The sequence below is a fragment of the Arachis duranensis genome, chromosome 2 (assembly GCF_000817695.3).
Source record: "Arachis duranensis cultivar V14167 chromosome 2, aradu.V14167.gnm2.J7QH, whole genome shotgun sequence".
NCBI classification, from domain to species: Eukaryota; Viridiplantae; Streptophyta; class Magnoliopsida; order Fabales; family Fabaceae; genus Arachis; species Arachis duranensis.
Genome location: NC_029773.3, coordinates 13,972,616 through 13,985,591, shown reverse-complemented (window position 1 = coordinate 13,985,591; position 12,976 = coordinate 13,972,616). Strand labels below are relative to the sequence as shown.

Below are 12,976 nucleotides of genomic sequence, written 5' to 3'. Positions count from 1 at the left end.
ATAATTAATATATTAAAATTAAATTTATATTAATATAAGTTCTATGCATAGTACAAGGTGTACACAACTGGCCAAATTAAAGATTCAAACACAAGAATCAAAATGGCATATAAACTTTGGAATCAAGAGCTTTAGATTTTGTTCCATTATATTGTGAATTCACAAAACTTGAATATGAACTAAATAAAAATAACAATAATACTATATACACTAAAAGTTAATTATTAAATTAATTATTTGTATAAAATATATTAAAAATATATAAAATAATATATTTATTTATATATAAATACATAATGTGATTGATTATTTAATTCTTATATGATCTTATTTTATTCTTTTTAAAAAATATTAAAATGTTAAAAATAAATTTTAGTGTACAGAGTATTTTAATATTATCTTCTTAGTATTTCTCTAAAAAAGAAAAGGAAACCCACTTTATTAGAAGAATATTTCTAAATTTTTAGTAATTTTTATTGCTGAAAAGTAATGAAGACATAAATTGAAAGAAGATCAGAGAGAGAATGAAGAAAATAATCAAAAAGTAAATGTAAAGTGTAAATAATGAAATAAAGTTTTACCTGTTTCCCAACATTTCATGTAACTTGAGTATTGTCTCTTCTTCTTCATTGGTAAAGTTGCCCCGTTTGATATCTGGCCTCAAATAATTTATCCATCTTAATCTGCAACTTTTTCCACACCTCAATAACCCTGTTGATATTAAAAGCAAGGAAAGAAATTTATTCATGAAATTTCTCTTTACTTTCTTGTAATTTAAAATTAAAAGAAAAAAAAAAAGAAGAAGCAGGAGTATGCAAAAAAAGGGATTAATTATAAGTCTCTTAAGATTTTTGGATCAAGGTCTGACATTATTTAACTTTTCACCATTGTAATTTCTCACTTAATCTGGCTATTAATAAGTCTCCATCCCCAAATGTTTTCTTGAATCTAGTTATCAGTGCATGGAAGTTGAAACAAAAAAGGGATTAATTATATAAAAAAAAAGAGAATTAATTACCAGCTTGTTTGGGAAGGGCACGCCAATTATTGTGACCATTTGTGTTGATATAATTGATGAGGATTTGATCTTCTTCTGGGGTCCATGGCCCCTTCTTCAACCCTAGTTTCTCACAGCATGGAGCTCTACCCATTTTCTTTCAAAGCTAGTTGTTTAATTTTGAAGGGTGGAAGTGATGAATAGCCATGACTATGATCTATTATATATGAGAAATAAAGTGGCAACAAGTATCGAAGGCTTCAGTTCAAAGCTCACACGAGGTATATGTGCTTCAATCATCATGGAAAATATTTTTTAATATCTATTTTATGAATATTATATTGCTATAGCAACGTGAGTAGTGTGAATGGCGTATATATATACACACATAGAATAGAGAGAGAGAGTAAAATTTTATATAGTGTATAAATTTATGTGATTATGTCTAATAATTTTTTGTTTTTTGGACAAATTGATTTTTAAAAAAGAATTGATGAATCTATTTTTGTTTTTAAAAATATTAGAAAAATTATTTATTAATAAATTTATCATAAAATCATTTTTTAAAAGATTTAAATTAATAAAAAGAGATAGATAAATAATTATATTTTTGACACGTCTTTTTATACAAAAATCATTTTTAGATTTATATAATTTTTTTATAATTTTTTTTTATTTATCTTATTTTTTCTTTTAAGAGATAATAATAATTGAATTCTAAATTTTTTTATTATAGACATTCTTATATCATGACATGAAATTAATTTTTAAAAGTTAAATTAATAAAAACATATATGAATAATTATATTTTTAATAAAAATAAAAGAACAAAATGATATCCATCTAATATCTTTTATAAAATATGAGAGCGCGAGATTAATAAATTGTTAAAATTTTAAAAGAAAAAGAATTAATAAGTACTTTTATTTTATTAAAGATTAATTTATCTAATATTTTAAAAGATACAATTAATTTAGTCAAAATTGATACAAAGGATTTAAGTTTTGCACTAAATTTTGTTTGAAATGAGTCATTATTGTACAGCTTGTGTGTGTGGGGTAGGTCTTCCTCTTTCTCCTATGGAGTGGGTCAATAACTCAACACATTTGTGTTCATTGGTTGCATAGTCAAATAAGTCATCGAGATTTTCCTAACATAGAACTGCTATTAATGTGGCCCGTCAATTCCACTTTGAGATGGGAAATGTTTTACACCAAAATCAATGTTTACTAAATTAAATTTAGATCATCTAAATTAAAAACTATCATAAAATAATAAAATAAAAAAATTAATTATTATNTATTATTTGTACACTAAAAGCAGTCACTAAAATCAGTCACCAACGTATTTATGTATAAATATATGTGTGGTTTAATGTATTTTTAATGTGTATTTATATTTTTCTATGTATTTTATACTGGTGGTTGATTTTGATAACTAATTTTAGTGTATATATAACATAATTCATTAAAATTATTATTAATAAAAGTTTTAAATTTTTTATTTTAATAAATATATTAAAAATTAAATTATATATTTTTATAATTTTTTAATTGATAATTCTTAAATTTATTACATGCTATATCCTATTTGTTATGCTTTGTGAACATCTTAACTTATTTGTACTACATCTGAGTTCCGATACATAAGATAAGCTATTTTATTGGCTTTAGATAATATGTATTAAGAATATATGTTGTTCTTGTCGAGGTTGGCTACTGTATAGTTAATTTGTTTGTCGATGAGTATTTGTAAGTTTTTTGTAAGATGAGTTATGTGTCGATAATGAAAAAATAAAGGGTGAATATCTATAAAAGGTACTCTAATACTCAAGTCAGTAAATAAATAATAGACTTTACAAATTGTAATAATTTGAACAATCTTTTTACTCTTTTCTATATCTGGAATAGAGAATAACAATTATGTTTTCGAGTAATTTTGCTTTAAACAGAGAGTAATAACATATTTGAGCGTTTTGATATTTATTTTGATAATTGTTCTTGGTAATCGATTTATAATGTATATAGCTGAGTCATGACGTATAGTCGAACTATAACGACTATATAATAGTCCCCAAATTTGGCCTAGTGATATTTTAATGAAATAGATTGAGTTTTTATTGATAAATTATAGCTTGATATTTTGATTTATAGATATATCGAGCTCTCAACTCAACTTGTTTGATCAAAATAAATATAAAAAACATATAAAAACTGAAACAATTAAATAGAGAAGTATAAGTTTTTATTGAAAAAAAATAAAAAAATGGTCTTGTCATTAAATAAGCAGTAACTGGTGTTCTAATTTTTAATGTGATTGAGTACCATTAGTTTTGATAGAAACAACGGTTGTAATTAAAAAGATAGAACTGAACCGGTTTGTATTAAATTTTGGTATATGTATTTAGAATCCTGAAAGATTTCATTAAAAGAACTTCACTTTGATAAAAAGACATTTGAAAAGAATAAAACATGAGTAAAAGAGGTTAGTCATTTCCTGTTTTTATTTTTTATTCTGATTCATTCGTCTTCTTTTTTTTTCAGTTTTCTTTTGAAAAAATCATGGGTGAAAAAAAGGAAAAAGAAAAAGTTGAAAGATTATGGTGATGGCTCTTACAATTGGGTTACCAAGAATATTAAAATTCAAAGTTCTCTTTTTATGGATACGGATAGTGTGGGTAAGATTGACGTTTCAAAAATAGTTAGGAAATGTTCTAAAGTGAGGATTGAATTGCTGCCATGCATTAGGGCTGATTGTGTTTTTTTTATAAAAAAATAGATTTTGAATATTTTTACATGCATAGCTGTGTTCTCGAAGAATTTCGTGTGAAACTTTCATTTACTGTTTTTGAGTGTGATATTTTGAAACAACTAAATTGTACCCCTTCTCAACTTCACCCAAATGGTTGGACTTTTTTGAGATATTTTAAAATTTTGATGGATTTTCTGAAAATAAAACCCCATGTTGAGTTGTTTTTTTCTTTGTTTCAAGTAAAAGGAATTTGGAAAGGAATTTGGGTTAATCTTAATAGTATTTCAGGTTTTGCTATTTTCAAACTCTATAAGTCATCACTTAAATATTTCAAGAAAATATTTTTTCTTCTATTTGGACGAGCATGTAGGTAAGAAGTTTTTCCTATTTTGGTGTTCATAGCCATAGCATTATTGGATCCAGAAAAGATAACTCCTCGAAATGAGTGTATAATATAGTATTTAGTGGAGGTTGTTGATAGGAAAAATTTAATATCTGTCTTTGATTTACTTCCATAGAAGGAAGATAGAACATCGGTGGTGAACTATCTTGATTAGAGTTGATAAATTATTTTTTGAAGATGTGATAGTTGGCTATATTTTTGAAATTATTTAATTATTTTGTAGGTGGGAAGTATCCAGGTGTATCAGCGGCGAGCTTGAGAGCTCGTCTAAAGACGAAGAATTTTAAGAAAGAGGGGTCATTTTTCAATTTCGAAAAAATTGATGGGGAGGGAGAGGTAAATCAACCTGCCCCAAGAAGAAGGGTTTTGTTTTCAAGAAAAGAAAAACCGATGTTATCAACTTAGGTGATGATATTGGTGAGGAGAGGGAGATACTTTTGAAAGATATAACTATTTATGAACAAGCAAGAGAAACTACATGATTTTGTCGAGAATGGGGACGATTCTTCGGTGTGGGATAAGAAATTTTCGTTTATGGTCATGGTGGACGAGGTATTGCAGTCGTCTTCTGATGTTTCTTTAATTGATGAGGTTGGAGATATGGCGGTGGACCAATATCTGCAGGTATCAGTTTGAACTTTTTGTAGATATTTGATAGAGATGAGTTATATGTTGTATAACTTCTTTGATTTGTGTAGGTTTTGAGATTTTGTTTGGCTAGTATTGGTCGAAGTCAGGAGAGGAGGCATACGAAAATTTTGCTGAAAAATGATAAATCTGTGAGTCTAAAAGAAGAGTTTGATTTAAAAAAAATGGTTATTGAGGATCTGAAAAAGAAGTTGGCTGGAAAAGAAGAAGAGTTAAAATTAGAGAAGAATAATCATGACAGAGATATAGAGTTGTTAAAGAAAAAGAAAAGTGATCTTTCCAATATGAATAATCAAGTAATTGAGGTTACTGTGAAGCTAAAAAATACGGAGAAGGGTCACGAGACGAAAATTCTTGATCCCTTTGCTGAAGGCTTTAAGCGTGTTGTTATGCAAGCAAAGCTATTAGTTCCGGATAGCAACCTTTCGGCGATAGATCCGGATAAAGTTGTTCAAGATGAAATCTTAGTGGATGATGATGAGGCTACCGAGGATGAGGATGACAACCTAACAGAATGATATATACTTATAGTTTGATTTGAGAACTTTTGATGATGAATGATTTGATGTATTTGACAGTTGCCAATATGCTTTGGCTATTTTGGATTGTAATAGGTAGTTTTTTGAATTGACATTCTTTAGATAATATCTTACCACTATTTGATTATATTGTGATCTTTTTATTTGTGGATTGATGATTGGGCAATAGTTATTTTAGATTTCTAGGAGTTTGTTTCGTATTATAACAAATTTTTAGTTCCTATTTATTATAGGTTTGATAGAAGTTCACTTATATTTGACGAGAATTTCTCATTTGTTGAACTTTATTTGATAATTGAATATCATCGAGTTTGATTGCACATGTTTAATGATTGCGATTTTGAATTGAAGAGTTATCACTAGTGGATAAATTTTTGTGATTGTTCAGTATGTGATTGAATGAGTTAGTTGACTATAGATAGTCATAGTTCGGATTGATATAAATCGGAAGAAAGAAGATAGTTAATATAAATCTTGGCCTCCTTTTCTTGCTGACTTTTAACTTAGCTTTACCAAGAGAACTTGAGAAGATATTTTTGTTATTGTCTCCTATCGAAATATGAGACACTTTCTTTTTGTCTCCTAAAATATAGAAACAGAGATAGAGTAGAGAAAAGAGAATTACACACAGATATATCCTGGTTCAGCTACCCAGTGCAATGTAGCCTACATCCAGTCTCTGTCACAACTGTGACAAAATTTCACTATCTTTGGATTATAATCACCAATTCTCCCTAGGATCTACCTAATCCTATCTGGGACAAATCTAAATTCTAACTCAATCTAAATTTGACTAGGACTCAACCTAGCTTTCAACAGCCAAGTGCTAACCCAACTTGCAAGGGAATCTCCATAGGATCATGACACAAACAGAAAGATGTACAAAAAAATATGAGATATCTTATGCCCTTTTCTCCAAATTTAACTCACTGTCTTTTACCTCTCATTGGCTTTTGCTTACAAACCTCACCATGTTTGCCTTTTTTAATGAGACTCAGACAGACTAAATTGAGAAAAAGAAATACAACATGAAAACCATGAAGGAAAAAAACTTAGAACAACTTAGGTAGCTATGAGAAGTGAACTCAGTGCTTTGTTTTTTTCTCTTGCCCTCAACCCTAGCCGTTCACCCTTATTATAGAAGAGTGAAGCTTCCAAGGTTGAAACAAGTTCAAATATATTGTTGACTTCTTCTCCAACATCAGACTTTGCAGTGGCATCATCAGAACAGAGAGAGAAGGCCAAATCTTTGACATACAACTTACCTTTTCTTTCGTTCTTTTTCTTCAAGCTTCTTAGATCTTGAACGTGAATCTTTTCTTTGGCTCCAAATTTGATTTGTGGTCGTTGATGAGCTTTTGAGCATGTTTGGCTTCACTTTCTCCATGGTTGCTTGATTTATGCTTGAGGCTCAACAACCTTCTTCACGAACCCTTGGTGTAGCTCAAATGAGGAAATCAAATTTTGAAGATGCTCTGACCAGATGCAATCTTTCCTTTTGTTGTGGCCTGAAACTTGCTTGAACTTGGTTACAAGCTTTTTATTCTTCATTGAACCCTTGCCCCAGAACTTTCCTATTCTTTTTTTCTTTTTTATTCAGAGATTGATGTGATAGAAGAGGAAGAGAGAGGAGAGAGGAGAGAGGTTTTGGCTTTCGATAGAAGCTAGAAGAAATTCAATTGAATTGAACTTGGGCTTAAAATTTCTGAGTGGTGAGTTTCGGAGGATTCACCGAATGGGCTTGGATATTTTTGTTTGGGCCTTGTTAGTTTGATTTTCTACATATAACTTTTGGCTTGGTTTCTTTTTCTTGGTTCATCTGTTTTCCATTTTGGATCAATATTAGAGTATTTGTGTGGGCTTACTTAATGGATGATCAATGTGTGAGTCATATTGTGTGCATACATGGGTCAGACCGGATTTGGGCTGTGTCTCAAGCTTCTTGGACCATTTTTATTTAACTTATTTTCATGCACATTAATCTAAACAAATTACACAAACCATTTATAATGTTCCTATAATGTTTGTTCATCATCTTTCATCAAGAATTAGTTTTCCAAACTCAACAGGCCTTTCTCTAGTCACAATGAATTGTTATATGGCTTTTGTTTACAAAGGTGCAGGTAGGCTTACCTTGTTATAAGCTTTCCAAGTAAAACCCTTTTAAAAAAAATCTTGTGAGTAGGAAAAAGAGTACAAGTCTGTCCCTGTCTTTTAACTATAATAGTACTTTAAGGATGAAATGTTCCAAGTGTTAAGTAAAAATGTTCCATCTAAAGATTGGAGTTTATATGCTTCATTTCCTAGGACTTCACAACTTGAAATGGGCCTTCCCATTTGGCTGCAAGTTTTTCATGAGATGAAGGTCATCTGGCTTGCTCGATTTTTCTGAGTACTAGGTCACCGACTTGAAATGAGCAAGGATTGACCTTTTGATTGTATCGTTGAGCTATGTTTTGCTGCATTGCTCGTGATGAAAAGTGGCTATATCTCAAATCTCTTCAATTGAATCTAGCTTGAGTCTTCGAGCTTCATTGTGATTGATTGCATGCGTCCTTAGCGAGGATTGCGAGATCTCCAGAGGGATCATAGCATCAGACCCATAGACTAATCGAAACGGGGTTTCCTTAGTAGTAGAATGTGTAGTGGTGTTGTATTCCCAAAGGATTTCAGGAATCAGCTTGGCCTAAAGTCCTTTTGCATCATCCAATTTCTTTCACAAAGCATGTCAGACGACTTTATTTGCAACTTCAGCTAACCTGTTAGTTTGCAGATGTTCCACTTAAGAGAAGTATTATTGGATTTTTAAGTTTTGTGAAAAAGATGTGAAATTATGATCGGCAAACTGGCGACCATTGTCAGTGATAATATGTTGAGGTACACCAAATATGCATATAATATGTTTCCAAATAAAGAAAATTATTTGTTGTGATGTGATTTTGGTTAATGATTGTGCCTCAGTCCATTTAGAAAAGTAGTCAATAGCTACAGCTAAAAATTTTATCTGACCAGGTGCAATGGAAAATGAGCCAAGGATATCAATTCATCATTGATAGAAGGGCCGACATACCTCAGAGTTATGCAATAGTTCGGCTGGTACATGTATTATTAGAGTATGTTTTTGATAGTTTGTACATGTTTTCACCTTTTGATGACAGTCTCTCTGTAAGTTCAACTAGAAGAAGTCGATACGGAGAATTTTGGAGGATAAACTTCATGCTCCTACATGCGTACCACATATTCCCTCATTGGCCTCGGTTAAGGCGAGTTTGGCCTCTGACTTGTTTAGATACTTTAATAGAGGACGAATATATCCTTACATATACAAGTTATCATTTAACAATGTAAAGAATAAAGCTTGTCTCCTGAATTTCTTCAAATTACTAATTTCAGAAAAAATGTTTCCAGTTTTCAGATACTAGATATAAGGCAATCGCAAATCATCCTCTTTAAAAATGTTGCAAATATGAATAAAATAGATGCTTGTTGTAATCAAAGTGGATTGTAAGAAAGTAGCAGCGTATGATTGTGTACTGGCGAGCTTTGACAGAATGTCAGCTCGGTGATTTTGTTCCCTTGGAATATGATGAATTTCAAATTTTGAAAAATAAGGAATGAGTGATTTGACCATATCTAAGTATTTTGTTAAGAGAGAATCTTTTACTTGAAAAGATTGATTTACCTGTTGTACTACTAGTAAAGAGTCACAATGTACTTTTATTTCAAAAATAGTTAACTCAATGTCTAACCTTAATCCTGCAATTAGTGCTTCATATTTGGCGTGATTGTTGCTGGCCTTGAAGGAGAAGCATAGAGAATGTTCCAAAATAATTCCATTGGTATCTTCAAGAAGAATTTCATCTCCTAACCCTTGAGAGTTAGAAGCACCGTCGACGTATAGTGTCCATTCTGATGACATATCATCGGAGGTAGGAGTAGTAAACTCGGCAACAAAGTCGACAAGGTACTGTATTTTGATGGATCTGCGGGCTTGATATCTGATATCAAACTCGAATAGTTTGATAGATAATTTTATTAATTATCCAGCTAATTCTGGTTTTGTCAGCAATTGTCGTAGCGGTTGCTCAATTCAAATATTAATGATATGACTCTGGAAATAAGGTCGAAAACACCTAGCTAAGAAGAGTAAGGCAAGGGCAAGCTTTTCTATTTTTGGATAGCTAAGCTCAACATTTTGGAAAGATTTACTAATGAAGTAAACATGCTTTTGCATCTTGTCCCTTTCTGTAACAAGAACAAAACTAATTGCCCAGTTAGTAATGGATAGATAAAGATAAAGCTCTTCTTCAAGTTTAGGTTTTTGCAAAATGGGAGATTTGAAAGAATAGTTTTTAAATTTGAAAAATCAGTTTCACATTCGTCATCCCATTTGAAGTTGTTTTTCTTTTTAAGTGATTGAAATAAATAGAAAGATTTGGAAGCTAAACAAGGTAAAAATCTTGATAAAGCAGCAAGTCTCCCTGTCAATCATTGGGCCTTCTTTACTGTTTGAGGATTTTGCATTTCCAAAATAGCTCGGCATTTTTCAGGGTTTATCTTTATACCTTGGCTTGTATGCAAACACAAGCAAGACAAACAAATAATACACAAGTAAATTCAAGTAAAACAATTAGCACATATTCATATATTATACACACGTAAACAGCCATGATAAGTAGCAAACCCAAACAATTCAATCAAATACAGATGATGCATGTCTGTCTTATTGGCCATGAGCTTACGTGTTGGTTACTTTGCTAGAATCCGACACATCCGGTAGCTAACCCGGACATTACCCTCTTTGTTGTTTACTCGCTATATAGCATAGTCTCGAAGGGTGAGTGTCCTATACAGCTTGCAGAGTTAATATCTGTATATCTCACAGGGTGAGTGCTCTGTACACCTCGCGTACGCGAGAAATTTGGGCAGGAGAGCTCGCGCTTGCATGCATGACATACGTCGCGTACGCATGAGCATAAAAATGACAAAGTTACGCACACAGACCGTTGGGTAGTGCCCAATACTCACGTACTCACAATGGTTCCCGTGTGCGTAGGCATGACATATCAGAATTTGAAAAAAGCTTATATGCTGCAGAAACCAGTTTTTCAGCCTAAATTTCAAACCTTCGTAACTTTTTCTACAAAATTTATTTTTTAACCATTCTTGAACCATTGGAAAGATTATTAAACCAATTTTCATACAAATCTTATTTTGTTAAATTTTCAACTCCGAGGGCCGAGTTATGGCCTGTCAAAGTTAATCAAAAATCCATTTTTATCCAGAAACAGAATTTTCCAATTTCCTCAAACCTCATCAACTCTTTATCCCAAAGCAAACCAAAACCATACTAAAGCAATCCCTACATAGTCTCAACATACATATTGTCATTCTCTACCATCCTAACCATTCATCACCTAGCAATTTACTTCCGATTATAAAATATCAAAACCACATTTCATCGACAACAAATTTCATAATCTCCAACTCAATCACAAACCTAGTCATTCATTCCATTCAATTTCCATAAATAATCAACATCAACAATCTCTCTACTCCAATAATCCATTAACAATACCCATATACCCAATTACACCAACATCGTCATAATCATAATCACACCATCCACTTATTTTATTTTATCAAAACTTATCCGAACTTACCTTTCACGGTCTCCGTCCCAAAACTCATGGCCTCCGACCCAACATGCATCAATTCCTCAATTTATGAATTTCAATATAATAACCTCATAACATCAATCACATTTCAATACATCAATACAATTTATAGGCTCAACTAAACAATCATCCACCATATGAAAGCCAAATCTAACAATTTATTACTTACGACAATTTAATTCCATCCATTCATACATTTTAATCCTATTCCTGGGGGGCATCTAGCCTAGGACTTCATGTCGCATTACATGGTACTTCAATGAAACTTAAACCATACCTTAATGACGTCAAAACCAACTCTCAAACTTGAAGTCCACCAAGTCCAAGTTCTGAATTAACCTTTGCAAAACTCCAATACCACCAATGCTCAATTCAATGCCTCAAGTACTCAATCTACACTAATTTCACATAATATACACAATACTCAACTCTAGGATTTCATAAAACTTTATAAACAAATGAGAGAAGTAGCTCTTACCTTTATCCACTAAAATTGATGATGATATCTAGCTAGAACTCAAGCTATAGCTCCTCCTAAACATAAGAATCACCAACTTTCATGAATATAGAAGCCAAAAATGTGATTTTCATAAGAAAATCAAAACTGCAGCTTGGTGAGAGAAAGGCTTAGTGATTTTCTTAAATGAAATTGAAGAGCTCGACAAGAGTTTCGCGTGGCTGCAAACGACTTATCAATCGAAACTCAGAAGTGAAAGTTATCATCAATTGAAGATCAAGGAGTTAGGGTTTGATGTTCATCACTCTCCTTCTCCCATTTCAGCATGAAACACAAATGGAAGGGGGGTGAATGATGCTGAAATGCCCTTAGTTGAAGGCTTATATATGTGGGCTTGGGTTCACTTAGGTCTGGTTCACCCGGTTTAGCCCGTTGGCCTAACTTTGCGTCAAAACTTTTAAGATTATTGTTTTAATTTGAATTTTAATTATTTTCATTTCTCCAAATGATAAATTCTACTTTCTTAATCTCCCTGGCTTATAATTAATTTTTTCACTCACAGTACCAGACAGTCTAAGCTAGTACTGCCAGTTAAATTTTCAATATGCGTCCTTACGCATTTTTTCGCAGAAAAGTATATTTTTTCACTCAGAAAAATTTTTCGAATCCAAATATCATATTTAAATTTAATTATGATTCTAAATTTTTTCATCCCTGTTGATATATATTTAATTAATTATTTATTTAAGTTTTGTTTAATCGAAGTTTTACAATTATTCTCACCATTGCCTTGAGCTAAAGCTGGATAATGAAACAATTTGACTTTAACAATACCTTATTTAGTGGTATTCTTCATGAAAAAATGTTCATAGAACAACCTAAAGAGTATAAAAGCTTATAAAAGCGTTGTTTGAGAACTGAATAAGGCTCTTTATAGGTTAAAACAGGCTCTTATAGCTTGGTTTATAACATTGAAATCAACTTTACAACAATTAGGCTTCAATAATACTAAACTAGACAATTCATTGTTTATTAGATATACTACTAGTACTGTTATACGCATGCACGCACACATACACACGTATATATACACTTGTATATGTAGATGACATTGTTGTTATAGTTAACAATGCTCAAGAGATCGAAGAGCTTATTTAAAAGATAAATTCAATCTTTCTATTGAAATATCTGAAAAAGTTTAATTACTTCTTGGGTCTAGAAATCACATACAGAAATGATGGAAGTATCTTATTATTACAGAAAAATATGCAATAGAATTTTTAACAAAGACAAAAATGATGGACTTTAATCCCAAGCGAACACCCATGATGTCCTCCCTCAAGCCTCATTCACACGATTTTGAACCATCATTTGATGATCTTAGGTTGTACAGGTCTATTGTTAGAGGATTCTAATACTTTCCAATTACTAGATCGGACATCTCTTATATAGTAAATATAGTGTTACAGCTCATGCATGGTCAAACTTTACAGTGATGAAAAA

General features: G+C 31.4%; 1 protein-coding gene across 1 annotated transcript in view; it reads right to left on the bottom strand.

Moving 5' to 3' along the window:
- LOC107473659 (transcription factor MYB14) overlaps positions 1-1,287 on the bottom strand; it is a 3,769-nt gene extending 2,482 nt beyond the window's left edge. Inside the window, exons 1-2 of the mRNA XM_016093242.3 lie at positions 1,019-1,287; positions 582-711 (exon numbers count right to left, since the gene is read on the bottom strand). Of these exons, the coding sequence (XP_015948728.1) occupies positions 582-711; positions 1,019-1,151 (263 nt within the window). The 5' untranslated portion in view covers positions 1,152-1,287. The remainder of the gene's footprint in view (positions 1-581; positions 712-1,018) is intronic.
- Between the last annotated feature and the right edge of the window lie 11,689 nt (positions 1,288-12,976).